Raw genomic sequence first — 15,438 nt, forward strand, 5'->3', positions numbered from 1 at the left:
TTCAAATCTCAGTGCCAGTGTGTCCTACAGCATTATGTTTGAACCCAGGACTGTGATTTTAAAATAGCACCTTCAAGTCTTAACCATATTATTACTTTTTTTATATTAGTGTTGTGGTAATTGATCATTCTTCTTTCCTTAATACATCTGTGTTGTGTTTGCTCTCAGGTAATTCTGCCAGTAAACCATCATTGCAGTTAAATATCCTCAGTGTAATGTATTTTCCCCAAATTTTTAGAAGTGTAAAAATTTTAAAGATCTGACCATAGCAGAGGCATTGTCGAACTCTATTCTTATATTCTCAAAGAGAAATGCCTCTCCCCCGCCCCCTTTTAAAACTGTTATGTTAACCTGAAAATAAGTCTTAGTGATACTATTCAAGACTTAAGAGGATATTTTCTTTGTTTATCCTACATGTTTAATCTGTTTTATGGGTAGAGTCCTTGAAATTTCTGACCCATGCTGTTTCTATTTTTGAGATACTTAAACTATTTTCTCATCTAGATGTTCCCATCTCTTCAATTTCTTACCTTGTGTGGGTTTCTGGACTTCTCTGTACCTTTCATATTCTTTTAGTCTCTAGAGGACCAGTCCCTAGTCTGCTGAGCCAGTTTTTATAGGCTCAGCCAAAATAAGAAAATGAAATGAGACACAGTAATGGACTTGATTAATCTTAATTTGTGAGAACTATGGTGTTACCTTGCCTCTTAGCCTTCTAATTGCAATTCTTCATTTTAAACCTAGTGCCTGGTCCTTCTTAAAGTCTATGCTAAATGAATTTAGAATCCCAGTATTTTAAGCGTAATTAGCTTTGGAGTCCTCTATTCTCTTGCTCCTCAAAAAGTCACCTGCAGAATCACCTGGGAGCTTGCTAGAAATGCAGAATCTTAGGCCCTGCCCCAGAATTGGAATCAGTCTGCATTTTAACAAGATCACTGGGTGTTTTGTATGCATGTCCATTTTTGAAAAGCACTGCTGTAATCCATTCTCTGGTTTACTTAAGAGAAAACTAGTCATTTACTCAAATGTTTTAGTCTCATGTTCAAAGGATTCAATTAAAAACCCATGTTTTGGATTCATTTAAAATTAGGAGAGAGACAATTTGTCATAAAATGAGTCCAACAAAGATAGGCGCAGGATCTTTTGGGACATGATGGGTTAAGCCTAGGAGGACTACTCAGAGGAGTTGACCCTTGAGATTTTGCAGGTGATGAAAGAAAGAACTAGCATTTCATGCAGAAGGACTAGCATATGTTGAGATAATAGAACTGTGTGAAGATGCCATATTTGGAGTTTTGCAAGTATACAGCAGAACATGAGGTCCTAATGAGGGAGAGAAGAGGTGAAAGATTGGATTGTAAATGTTGCTTTTGTCCTAAAGGTAATGAATGACAGCTCAGAGTTACTGTGAATGCACTGTGCATTACAAACACTTCACTCAAGTTAATCTTCATAATAACCCTATGTGGGTAGATACCAATTTATTTTCCCCTTTAGACAGGGAAATAAACACAACAAAATCATAGCAAATGCAGCCGGCAATCAAATCCTGGTATTCAAGATGGGGGGAGGGATTAAAAAATGAGGGAGTAATCAACGCAGCAATGAAAATTGAAGGCCACGTTTGATAAGAGCTGAAAATCCCTGTTGGATTTGCAGTTGGATCACTGATGAGTTTAGGAAGTGCAATTTTTTTTCTTTTTTTATTTCAGCATATTACAGGGGAAGTGCAATTTTAATTGAGAGGTGTGTGCACGTCAGATTAAGATGGTTTTAGGAAAGTATGGGAAGTGAGAAAAGAGTCTACTCTTCAAAATTTGTGAAGGAAAACAGAAACTTCATGGTGTAGCAGGCAGTGGGGCTTGAGTTAGATCCGAGTTTGAATTCTGGCTCTGTGACTTCTGGGTGATGCTGAATCAATTTTGCTAAACCATCCAAGGAAGCCTTTTGGATGTTTCCTCATCCAAAAAATTTTGCAGGGTGGTTGTAAGGATTAAATGAGATTAATATGTATGTGAAGTCCCTGGAACACAGTAGGTTAAATGAAATGAAGGTTGAGGGAGGGTTTGATTTTCAAGATGAGAATGTTTCTAGGTTGAGAAGATACTTCAGCCAAGAGGTTGAAAGGGTCTATGGCGTGGTCCGTGGTTTCACAGCTAGTGAAACCTGTGTCTACTTCTCACTCAGCTTCTCAAATGAGAGGCAAGAGAAGTCACAGCCCCTAGAATTAATATTTGGAGGAGCTTTTTGCCTTAAAGCTAAGTATGCCTATCAAGCACACTGTCTCCCTACCTGGGGTGTGGGTTTGGGGGTGAGTTGGGAGGGAGCTGATGGAGATTGTGGGTACACTTAAGCCCTTAACAAGCCTCTTTCACGCAGATACTTACTCGAGGGCTCTACAGCAACTGCAGAGCCCTCTAGGTTTTCTGATCCCACGTGTGCGTGCCTGTCCCTTTTCGAGAGATTTCCTCTGTGCCTGGCTTCGCGCGGGCCCTCAAAGTGTATGCCCGCTTCCCTTCCCCCAGGAGACAGACCTGGCGGGCCCCTGCGCACGCTCGGGAGCCCGCGGGCCAGAGGCGCCTCCTAGCAACCGGACGCCTGGCTTGGCCTAGGCAGAGAGGAGGCAGCCATGGATCAGCCAGTCGTCGCCATCCCCTCCACCACAGAAAAGGAAGACCTGGAGCGTGCAGATTCGATAGTCACGGCCTTGGTAAGGTCGTCCTCTTGCTGCCCCCGCTACCGTTCCCTTCACCAGCCTTCCCTGCCCTTTGCCCACCTCTCTCATCCCGGGCCCTTGCGCCGCTCCTGTTCTCTTCCTCCCTTTCCCGTTCTCACGTCTACACCCGCGGGCCATTTTTCCCTGGTCGTATTGGATCTTTCCTTTGTTATATTTCCTTTTTCCCAGCTGCCTCCCTCATCCTTCCCCTCGCCCTTTGTTTTCTGTATTTTTTCCTTCTCCCCACTAGTTGCGTTGGACAACTGCTTTCTTAGGGTGACTGGATTTCTTTCTCTTTCCCCTCCGTCTGCGGGAAAACTGGTTTTTTTGTAGTCTATCAGACACGTTTTGGCCCACCGCCTACTTTAGTATTTATAAAAAGATTTGAAACTGCCTTTTAGTTTTTAAATAAATTTGATTGAGGAATATTTAACCTGTCATTTATCTTTCCCCTTAAAGTGTTTTTAAAATGGTAGATGGGGGGAGTTGAGTTCACCTGCCTTGGCAAAACAAAATAGCAGCGGCCAATTACCTTCCTTTAGAGTGATCATGTGATTGATCACTTTTACTTCTCCCCTCTCCTTCCCATCTCATTTCCCTGGTTCTGGGTGGAGGTGGGAGACCTGTCTTGACCTGCTTGAGAAAGTTTTATTTCTGTGACTATACATGTGCAACAGAGAAGATTCAGGATAAATCTCATGAAGAAATGTATGGGAAGAAACTCAGACTTAGCAATGTGCATGAAAAATGTTTTTTAGAGAAAAGCACTTATTTCATAGTAAAACTAAAGCCCAGTGGTACTCATAAGTAGAACAGATTTAAGTTATTAGACAGGAAGAATGAATTATATCAGTTTTACTGATTAGATTATTCATTATTTTTTAATGCACTCTTGCTTGCAATAACCCATGTTTCATAGTAATAACAAAAGCATTATCAGTGAAAATAAAATTCAATATTTTAATGATTTTACCTAGGAGAAATAGTGCCAAAGGAAAAAACTACTCAAATATGTTTTGTGGACAGTGGGGCTGAAACAAATGTGAAATAATAAATGGATATAGAGTACTTACTATGGAAGACAAGAACTTCCTTGGAAACTGAGGAATACCAAAATAGTCTGCCTCTTAATGTGGCAGATGAAGTGTTAAAAATTAAAGCTACTATTTATTGAGCACTGGTTGTGAGTGCAAGGCTTTATCTGTATAGCACCTATTCTCATACCACCCTGGTAGGGCCTTATTTTTATCCCCCTGTGAGGAAGCGTGAGGGTTGAGTAACTTGTCCAGTCACCTAGGTGGTAAGTGGCAGAGCTGTGGTTCAAGCACAAGTCTGTCTGGCTTCAAGCTCGAGTCTTTTCTTCCTAAGAACACTGAATTTTGTCACATCTAATATCCTTAAAACATCTCTGTGAGATGGAGATGTTTATTACTCTAATTTTACCAAAGGGAATTTAGTTATTTAAAAGCACTTAAAATCATAAAATAGCAATTTAAAGAAATATTATAGGCAAAATTATAGTTATGTAGCTTTTATTTTAATGAAGGCTTGCCAGTTTGGTGCAGGTATTAATTTCTTCAAGTAAATGTTTTATAAATTATATTTAATTTCAAGGGATCACCTCTCAAATGAATAAGCATATTTTGTGTTTGATGATAGAAACCAACCCGAAAGACTTCAGCTTTTGAAAGAGAAGGATGGTGGAGAATAGCATTAACAGTATGTATATTTTCAGTCTTTCCTATTCAAATTATCCCTATTTCCATTAATATTTCAATCAGTTTACCTTTTAAGTCAATAACAATTGTAAAAAAAACCGTGGTTGTTCAGATCTGCATGGGCAACATTTCATACTTATAATTTATAATTTTAGTATCAGCATATGAATGAGAAACAAGCTTTAAATTTTGAATGCAATGAAAGCTTGGGAAAGTAAAACACTCTAGGAATCCAGGTGTCTTTACAAAATATCTAGGTAAGGTTAACCTATGACCTTAGGATATTGGTGAGATTGCACAAGAAAGAAAAAGCATACATTCTGAAAAGGTGTTTGGTTTCAGTTTTTATTTTATTTAGATGGTATAGACCCTATGATAATGGTTGTTAATATGTGAATCTATGAAAGCAAGATGGTAATATCTGGAAGAAGAATGACGAGAAGGTCCCCCTCCAAAGAGACAGTTTTTTACATTGCTGATATATTTTCTGTTAACACTCTTCAACAACAGAGGGGCTTCATGAATCAAAGCCTTCTTGGAATTGAACTAATTTTAATGGCAGAACTGAGCTAATGCTTAGTGGAAAGATTGCCACAAAAGCAGCAGCGACTAAATCTTCAGTTCTGGCCATTGATCCATACCATGGCTGTGATTTGAAACTCCTTATTGGACTTAAAAGACTATATCCTCTGCCAGTTCATCCTCAGTCTCAGGTTGCCATCCTTTAGCGTCCCACTTGAGGGCTAGAGAGAAATGTAGTACCTACTAAGCGGAAGTAGGATAGCTTTAGTTAGTCAAGAAACTATCCCGAGTGGTCTTACCAGAGGCCTGAAATGTATAGTCAGAGTTGAATGCAAGTTTAAGTATATTCCTGAAGTTACCTTTTAAAGAGTTAAACTTCAACTATAACCCATTTGCTAGAATTCAGAAGTTGTTTCAGAAAGGAAATAATCATGATTATTTTGAAATACTGTTTGGTCAAGAGTGTTTATTATGTTTGATATAATTTCGTTAAATTTGAAAACAAAGAAAAATGCTACTTAGAAATGACCCTTACAAGGGGGTCATTCCTGCTTTAGGAGAAGTCACAGGTTTACACAATGATCTTAAAACTGATGTCAATTTTCCACAGAATACTCCAATACCTGGCACTTACCACTTGAAAACTTTTATTGAAGAATCCCTATTAAATCCAGTGCCAGCAACCTACAATTTTAAAAACGAAGGAAGGAAAAAGCCACCTCTTGTGCAAAGAAACAATCCAGTCCTAAATGATCTTCCACAGTACATACCTCCTGACTTCATGGACCTGTTAAAGAAGCAAGTTGCTACTTACTCATTCAAAGACAAACCACGGCCAAGCCCCAGCACACTAGTTTATAAAGATCAGGTAAAGCACTACTAGCAGATTGGTTTTTGTGGGAAGGCTACTAAAAGCCCCTGAGAAAATATTCTTTATATATAGAGTGTATCTTTCCCCAGGAAAAAATGGAAAACCTTTAAGATGTCATATTTCCTACAAAAATAAAAGAAGGACGGCCTGATGTCCAAATGTGTCCAATGAGATTTTTCCCTGTGGGGTCTTCTTAACCTAAGGAGAGTACATGGGGAGAAATTTTCCCTCCTGGGCGACTCTTGGCAGTATTCCCCCAGCCTGGGGAGCCTCTGGGATCTTATCTGTGATTGGGTCATGCTCTAGTCTCTTCAAGCAGTTTATGCAGTGAACCCTTCTCTTTTAAAGAGAAAACCCTGCCTCTTGGTGAGTATCCTTATTAGAGCGTGAATATAACTATATGCCACAGGGAAGCTTTTAAAAAATTTTCTTGTAGAAATGAGCACACGTTCCCAGGAGGGTCAGCATGCACTCTCAGCTCCACCAGTTCATTCATAGCATTGATAATACAAGCACTGCTATGCTTACAGCCCTGCATGAGGCTCTGTGGAAGGAAGATGTGCCTGATCCAGAAATATTTAAGTAGCAGTACAAGACAAAGTATATCAAGTGCTGAGATAAATAGTGTAGCAGGAAATGCCAAGGGAGAGTTCAATGTAGGCTGAATTAAAAGGCTGGAAAGCTCCATGGATTAAGTAGGACTTAACTGGACCTTGACTAATACATGTCTTTTATGTGGCTCTTAATGATTTACTATGGGCTTCCAAGCATATGCTCTTGGTTCCTTCTTCCTTAAGCATTCTGAAATAGGTAGAACAGATGTTATCTCCATTTTAACTGCAAGAGAACTGAAGTGAATAGAGACTAACTTGTTAAAAGACACATTGCTAATAAATAAGTAGGTAAGGCAGCAATTTTAACTGAAGGCTTCTGAGCCCAAATTCGATCCTCTTTGCAGTCTACCATGTGCCCCCACTTTGAATGAGGGGCAGCATTTGGATAGCTGGAATCCAAAGGAGGCACTTCAAGGGAGAAGCATAGCGTTGTTGAAGGCATGGAAATGGCAGGAACATGGCCTGTTCAAGGGATAGAGTTGTGACTTGGACTTTGTTACTTGGGACTTTGGGCACTTGTCTCAGTTCTTTGTGCCTTAATATCTCCCATTTATAAAGAAGCTAATAATAGTATCAATCTTCACAACTTCATCAGAATATTATTGTGATAACCTGAGAAGAAATGTATTGCAACTTGAGGTTGAAGTACAAGGGGTTGTGATTGCTAAGGTAGACAAGAAATTTTTAGCAGGGTGAGTGCATGTCGTATCCAATGTATAGACCCTTTCTACTACTTTGCAAATTACAGCTTTGAAACAGAATAGAATGGTAAGTATCCATTGAATAAATCTTATCCTGTTTGTTTAAATGGCTGAATGCAAACTCTAAATTATACTAGGACCTTTATGGCTTGGTATCCGGTAACCAAGCTACATGTTAAATTGTTCTGGCCACCTTAATGCAAAGTCATTCTTTCTTATTGTCCTCTGCCATTTACTTCCCTTCAGCTTCCTCTCCTCTTGCTTTTATGGGTCTCTGAGAGTTGCCCAACGGGCCACTGTTGAAAGGAGAAAACATACAAGGTTGGTATTATGTAAAACTAAAAGTTTTAAAAGACTAAAAGAGTTTGGCTTACCCAGAAGAATGGATCCAACCTTCTGAAAACATACTTTCCTTATTTTTTCTTTTTTTTTTTCTCTTTCCTCCCTACCTCCTACAAAGGATTAAACTCCAGAAACTAGAAGAATCCAGTGTTTTCCTAAGTTTCTATTCCAAATGTAATGTGTTCACAAGGGGAGAGATATTCCAATGAATATTGTTTACTCACCAATAAAACTCATAACTCTGGTGTTTTAAGAGCAAAACTCAGTGGAATAATTTGAATTTGTAGATAGAGTATACATTATTATTATTTATTAAGATAGAACAGTATGCTCAAGCTTCATAATTTTACTAGAATGTTCACTATTCATTTTACATCTTATCACTGCTGCTTTTTATTTGTAAGAAAGTTTCTATTCCTTTTAATACTTTTATTGTGTAGCATGTAATTCAACTGAAGAATCTATATAAAAGAGTCTTATTATGAAAACATATATATGTATTTGTGAGTATGTGTGTGTGCATACATAGACTCATCTATATCTGGCCCTTTCCAAAGAGGGCTTGAGGTGGCCCCATTTTTATGGTAACCTTTTTCTTATCAGAGAAACAATAAATTTTCATTGTGGAACATATGTACAAAGTGGCCCATCTCTCCCCATATGTATGGTTTCCCCCTAGTATTGCAGTCCTCCACTGACTGCTGGGTTACTCCTCTCATTTCTTGATGACATTAGCTCACTTCCCTCACTGTTGCTCTTTCCACTATTCCTGTCATAATTTCAGTACACATGTAAATGATCTTCCAACAAACTGGCTTCTCAGTTTCTTGAACTCTCCTCTAGTATGGTCACTCACTCCTTAGATTTTTTTTCAAGACCAATAATTTCAATTCTCCAGAATCTCTACCTGAACCCCTTCTCTGTACTCTAGTCCTAACCCTAACAATTTTCCATTCCCCTCAGCCTACAATCCTTTGCTTCTCCCACCTTTTCCCTACTCTCAACCCTTGTCTCTTCCTTGCAAAGCTTAAATTCCATAGTTAATCAGTGTAGTTACTCCCTACATGTACTGTCAGTTCCCTCGCCCCTGACTGCTCATCTCTTACTTGTTTGACAAAGCCACAACCCTGGTTAAGTCTAACTCTCTGTGTGCTTTGTACCTGATCCATGTAGCTGAATGACTGGCCTCATTTTAAATTCTTCACCTCCTGTCTCACATCTCCCCTCTTCTCAATCCTCTAACACCTTCTCCCCAATCCTCATTCTTGGTTTTTCTTCTCAGCCTTTCATGTCATCTCTGTTCCTCCCTTGATCTCTTCATCTTGGAGTACCCCAGACACTCAGACTGCTTCTCTATCTATACTCACTCTCTGGAGGGTGATCTCGTCCAGTCTCAAGGCTGTGAACACCATCTATTTGTTGGTGATTACCAAATTTGTATCTCCTGTGGAGGCTTCCCTCTTGAAATCCAAACTTGTATATTCAATTGCCTTTTCAACTTCTCCACTTGTATATCTAATCCAGGGTTTCTCAGCCTCAGCACTATTGACATTTTGGGCAGGATGAATCTTTGTTGTGGGGGGCTATTCTGTGCATTGTAGCATGTTTAGCGGCATTCCCGGCCTCTACTCATTGGATGCTGTAAGCCATCTCCCCTCCCAGTTGTAACAACCAAAAATGTCTCCAGACATTGCCAAATGTCTCCTGGGGGAAAAATGTTCCTGGTTGAGAACCACTGGGTTAAAGCATTGTGATAGTGGGTGTGATCTCTGCGTGGTTTTTCTCAGGGTCAACAGACCTATTGTGAGCTGGCTTCATTCTTTTTTTTTTTCCACTCTGTCACCCTAGCTAGAGTGCAATGGTGTCATCATAGCTCACTGCACTCACTGCAACCTCAAACTCCTGGTCTCAAGTGATCCTCCTGCCTCAGCCTCCCGAGTAGCTGGAACTACAGGCTTGCACTACCGCACCTGGCTAATTTTTTCTATTTTTAGTAGAGACAGGGTCTCGCTCTTGCTCAGGCTGGTCTCGAACTCCTGACCTCAAGCGATCTTCCTGCCTCAGCCTCCCAGAGTGCTAGGATTACAGGCGTAAACTACCAGGTCCAGCCCTGGCTTCATTCTTTACTTCATCTTTTAGTACTCCTTCTCACTCTCTTCCTGACCCACTGGCCTCCTGGCTGTGCCTTGAACTCACCACTCATACTCTCACTTCAGGGTCTTTGCACTGATATTCCTTTTTCTGTAATGCTCTTATCCTGCATATCTTCATGGCTCACTCCCTCTCCTTCGTCAAGTCTTTGTTCAAGTGTCACCTTCTCAATGAGCCCCATTTAAATTTGCCACTCAACACTCTAGATCTTCCCTAACCTACTCTTATTTTTTCTCCTGGGCACCTGTAGCCATCAAGTATACTATGTAATTTACTTGCACTTAACATTTATTATTTGTTGCCTGTCTTATCCCATGAGAGTGAAGCTTAATGAGGACATGAATATTAATATTTATCTGTTTTGCTCACTGTTATATCTCTGCCTCTAGAACAGTGTCTAATGATTAATATTTGTTGAGTCTGTGAATGAATTGATTACTCAGATATCTGAAATCTGATTGGGCCTTATTTATTTCCTTGTGTGAGTGTGATTATCTTTGCGTGTCAGTCATTGCTTTTGAAAATTTATTTCTGTGAATTCCTCAAGGTCTAAGGTTTGCTTTTGCTTCTGTAAATATTTAAGGTAACTACCAGTCTGGTACCACTTGAAATGTTCTACTTATGTCTTCTTGAATCACTCCAATGATGTTAATTTGGACTGGAATTCATGAAAGGGATTAGGATGGGAAAGCCCATGGTTATAATCTGTCAGAGATGGGTTTATTCTCCCTCCCAATTCAGTACCAAGATACCTCTCTGCAGTCCCCTTGGCGATAGAATGAGGTGGGAGAGTTTACTTTCAGAATGTACCCTTTTAGGATCTCAAATTCCTGTGGGCATTAGACTCCCAGCTCCCTCCAGCCCAGGCTCTGACCTCTTGATTTGAGAGCTCTGAAGTTCCTTTAAACCCAGTTCTGGTTTCGAACTCCTGACCTCGAGTGATCCTCCCGCCTCGGCCTCCCAGAGTGCTAGGATTACAGGCGTGAGCCACCGTGCCCGGCCTAAACCCAGTTGTGTTCTTCTGCTGAGTTTAGTCTGGACCAACAAACATCCTTTGGACAAAATTGAGCAATTTACCTCCCTGGCTTCTTGCTATTTCCTACGATCTTGTCAACAATTTTATATCTTTTTAAAAACCCTTTTTTTTGTTTGTTTTTAATATTTTATCCTTCATTTCTAGTTGTCTGCAGTGGGAAGATCATCATCCAAATAGCCTAACCTGTCATTAGCAGAAACCAGAACTTTTTCTTTTTAGAAATATATTGTGAATCTTTTCCACACCATCATGTATTCTCTACACATCGTTTTTCATAGCTGCATGGTATTCTCCTGTATGGATGTATCCTAATATATTCGGCCATTCCCTGCTGTTAGTCATAGAGTGGAAATTGTTCAGAACAAACAATTGAAGTCCAAGTCTTTTGAGATGCATTTCTCAAATGTCCTACAGAAAGATTGTGCTATTCCTCAACTCCACCTTGCAGAGTATAAGTCCATAACCATTTTAATAGCATCATTTATATTTTCAACTGGAAACATGGATCAAGTGACTTAAATGGAGGAGTTAAAGTATAAGCTTGCAATCAACATGCTAGGGGAACTTCAGAACAACCTGAAGTCAGCTCAGTCTGTGCCAGTCCCAGCATGGTTCCGGAATCTCCCTACAATGGATGGAACAGGGAGAAGATGGTGGTACTGTCTCAGTCTGTAGCCAGCGAGTCAGTACTGAACAAGGTCAGTCAATCCAAAAAAAGGAGAGTGCTACCACTGTGAAGATGCAAGGGAGTTTCCAGAAAATGCTGATTACTAACTGTGGCTTCATTGCTGGCATCAAATGGTGAATATGAGTCATGTTCTCTTATAATCCAATTAAAATAGATATTCTGGTTTAAAAATAAGCAAAGGACATGAACTGGCAATTCTCAAAGAGCTATGCCAGTTGCAAAAATCTTAAAGTGGTGCTTGGCTTCAACTAATAATTACAAACAAATAACAACAGTGAGACACAATTTTCACCTATAAGATGATCAACAATATAAACACTATATATTGATACCCAATATTGGCAAAGGGGATAAGAAACATATATTCTTACATATTTCTATGAATACAATTGGTACAAATATTTTGGAGGGTAATTTGGTAACCTAGCAATATTTTAAATGCACACATAGCCTGTACTCAACAATGCCACTGTCAGGAACTAACCCTAGGGATGGTCTTACTAAAATATAGTGTGATATTTATATAATACCACAGTTTTGTTTATAATTTTATTTAACTAGAGGACTAGTTAAATACTGTTACATCCATACAAGGGCATACTGTGTAACCATTAAAAATAATGAGGTAAATCTATATGTGTTGGTGTGGAGATGTCTCCAAGTTATTATTATGAAATGAAAAAATCAAAGTACAGATGAATATTTATAATATAATCTCATTTGTATAAATGAAAAGAAATATACATATATGTGATGTTAAATGCATACTTGTTTTTTGAGAGATACTTATGTAATCATTAACAGTGGTTCCATTTGGAAAGTAGAGATTAGACAGCAGGCAGGGAGACTATTAATTTTTTTTCTGTACATTTTGAATTGTTTTCAGTGCATAAGTAATACTTTTTTCAGTCATACTCATTTGTAAAGAACTGAAAATTTTTTCCAACTAACATTTTTTTTCTCTTAAGTGTTTTCTTTCTTTATTATGTTCCATTTTTTAAAATTCTCTTATTTACTTCCTAGGTTGGGAACATTTCAACGATAATCACAGTTAAACAAGTGAAATTTAAAATTGTGTGAAGCTTCTGTCTAGGTTAGCTTTAGCATAGCCTTAGAAGATGAAGCTTGTGTAAAAGGAAACAAATTTGGTCTGTCCCCTCCCTTCCCCAAAAGGTCAAAAGGAGGTAGCCAGGCTCGGAAGGAGCCCCATAGAGAACGAATCAGAGGATCTGTTTTAAGTTGTTCAAAAGACATCCTTGAACAACTGGTTGAGAGACTGAGGTTGAGAAAACCTCAGCTTCATTGATTTTTGTTAGCTGTATTTATAGCTGTGATGATGATATCTCTGAAGGCATGTGAATTTGCAAGGTGCGGCATGGTAAAATAACTGCTGAAGGAATTTTCAACAGGATGATTTTTCATGGAGCAAGGTAGCAACCAAAATTTGTGCCAGAGGAGGGGCTGACTGGTAATGCTGCCACAGTGATGGCAGGTGTCAGGACTGGACTTCCTGGGTCCTTCAGTAGCCATCACACATCCCTTGAGGGCCCTGCCTCAAGTGGTTAGTGGGTGCGGGAGAGTGGAAAAATGGTAACTTTTACTTAGAAAACAACAACAGTGACCTAAATGCTCGTTTTTAGATTCACAGTGTATGGTGATTTTGAACACCTGCTCTACTACGTAGATAGAAACTGGTTGGTTAAAGAGGATGCCAGTCACTCTGAAAACCCATGACTTAAATGTTACAGTAACAAAGAGCAAAATGTAGGTAAGATGAAACAATTCATTGTTCATTTAAATGAAAGAAAGTGGTCCTCAGAGTTGGCTCATTTAGCAGATACTTTTTGAAGTGGAACTTCTCGAAGAGCCATTACAAGGTAAAGCAGTAATTGTCATTTACAAGTATGTCAGGAGTGTGGCAAATTAAAGTGAAGTTTGAAAGTTGGATATGGAGTTCTCTTGGGGACTGGGACTCACTTGTAGCTCTTAGTGAAAATTACAGGTACTGGTAAAATTAAGAACAATATCATTGGTATCATTAGGCATGTTTTGTTGGTTTTTTTTTTTTTTTTGAGAAATCCCTGTGTTGTCTATTTCTCAGACTGTTAAGAAGTCTGAGCAATGAGTCAGTAATGTTTCTGTATGACACAAGAGGCTTTACTTCTCAGAGAGAAGAGACACTTGATGAAATGTCTACAAACAGTACCTGAAAATATTGCCCCTGCCAACCCTTTGGCTGCATTCACCTTCTGATTATTCTGATAGGACTTCTAAAGGAGTAGAAAATCTGTTTCCTTCTGTCCCACCTATTTAAGAGTCTGGGTTCTCAAAATAGTGTCACAGCGACTTCCAGTTTCCAGTTCTGCACATAAGTAGCTTGGAAGTTGCAATTCTATCCTAACAACTAGTTGAAAGCTAAATAAACTGAAAAATCAACACTCTTCTTAGAATTGTAAGAGAAGTGAGGTCACAGGGCAAACTACTACCCCTAAAATTGAAGAGACAGGCAGGAGGATACAGAGAATCATAACTTACCAGAGCAGAGACCCATGAGTAGCAACATCTCTGGGGACCATGGCTGGGGTGGGGAAACCTGAGCTGCAGCTGAATTGCTGGAGGCTCATTGTGGGCAAGTCTGACAGCTAAATGCTCCAGGGGACCCAGTCATGGGGCACCCTCACACTTTCTGAGGGTGCTGAAACAGGAGCTCTCCCAGGTCCTCAGAGTACACATTAGAGAAAGATCCCCTCATGCTTTTGGCAGTGAGAGGGGAAAAGGCACCGTTTGGAAACACATCAGAGCACTCCCTTCTTAACAAGACCCGTCCTCAGGAGAAACTATTCAACCAGAGCCTGCCTGACCTGAGGGAGGGGAAACACCCCACTCTAGCCAGCTCTGTATCCTGTCCACCTAAGGGTGAAGAGGGGGGAGCTGCGAAAAGCATGTGAAATTCACAGACCAGAGGTACAGGCTCACTAAAAGCTGAGACCTAATTATAGGACTCAAGAACACTTCCCCTCCCCCGACGCCTCACCACCACATTACTGAAGGTCTATTTACAGCAGTTCCTTTCACCCAGTACAGCATGTCTGGCTATCAAAAAAAAAATTACAGTTACAGAAAGACAAAAGACACAGGTTGAAGAGACAGAGCAAGCATCACAGTCATGGCAAGGATGTTGGAATTTTCAGACTAGTAACTTAAAATAGCTATGATTAATATGGTTAATATGGTAAGGGCTCTAGCGGATAAAGTAGACAACATGCAAGAACAGATGGGCACTGTAAGCAGAGAGATAGAAACCCTAAGAAAGAACCAAAAAGAAATGCTAGAAATCAAAAACACTGTAACCAAAATGAAGAATGCCTTTGATGCATTGGTACACTGGACACAGCTGAGGAAAGAATCTCTGAGCTTGAGGATATCCAATAGAAACCTCCAAAACTGAAAAATAAAGATAACAAAGACTGGAAAAAACCTGGAATATCCAAGAACTGTGCGACAACTACAAAACCTATAATATATGCAAAATAGGAATATAAGAAGGAGAAGAAAGAGTAAAAGGAATAAAAGAAATATTTGAAACAACAGTGACTGAGAATTTCCCCCAATTAATGTCAGAGACAAAAATCACAGATCCAGGAAGCTCAGAGAACACTGAACAGGATAAAATACCAAAAAGCACAACTAGGTGTATTGAAACTACAGAAGATCAAAGATACAGAAAAAACCCTGAAAGAAGTCAGAGGAAAAAAACACCTTACCTACAGAGGAATCAAGATAAACATTATATTTGACATATTCTTAGAAACCATGCAAACAGGAAGAGAGTGGAATGAAGTATTTAAAGTGTTGAGAGGAAAAAACCCACCAACTTAGAATTCTGTACCCTGTGAAATTATCTTTCAAAAGTGAAGGAGAGGCCGGGCACGGTGGCTCATGCCTATAATCCTGGCACTCTGGGAGGCTGAGACGGGTGGATCGCTCAAGGTCAGGAGTTCGAGACCAGCCTGAGCAAGAGCAAAACCCGTCTCTACTAAAAAATAGAAAGAAATGATGTGGACAACTAAAAATATATA

General features: G+C 39.6%; 1 protein-coding gene across 1 annotated transcript in view; it reads left to right on the forward strand.

Moving 5' to 3' along the window:
• Nucleotides 1-2,547: 2,547 nt before the first annotated feature.
• LOC105805896 (chromosome unknown open reading frame, human C2orf61) overlaps nucleotides 2,548-15,438 on the forward strand; it is a 48,556-nt gene continuing 35,665 nt past the window's right edge. Inside the window, exons 1-3 of the mRNA XM_012638863.1 lie at nucleotides 2,548-2,710; nucleotides 4,376-4,435; nucleotides 5,567-5,824. Of these exons, the coding sequence (XP_012494317.1) occupies nucleotides 2,630-2,710; nucleotides 4,376-4,435; nucleotides 5,567-5,824 (399 nt within the window). The 5' untranslated portion in view covers nucleotides 2,548-2,629. The remainder of the gene's footprint in view (nucleotides 2,711-4,375; nucleotides 4,436-5,566; nucleotides 5,825-15,438) is intronic.

This window comes from Propithecus coquereli, unplaced genomic scaffold (genome assembly GCF_000956105.1).
Source record: "Propithecus coquereli isolate 6110/MARCELLA unplaced genomic scaffold, Pcoq_1.0 Scaffold136, whole genome shotgun sequence".
In the NCBI taxonomy this organism is placed as follows: Eukaryota; Metazoa; Chordata; class Mammalia; order Primates; family Indriidae; genus Propithecus; species Propithecus coquereli.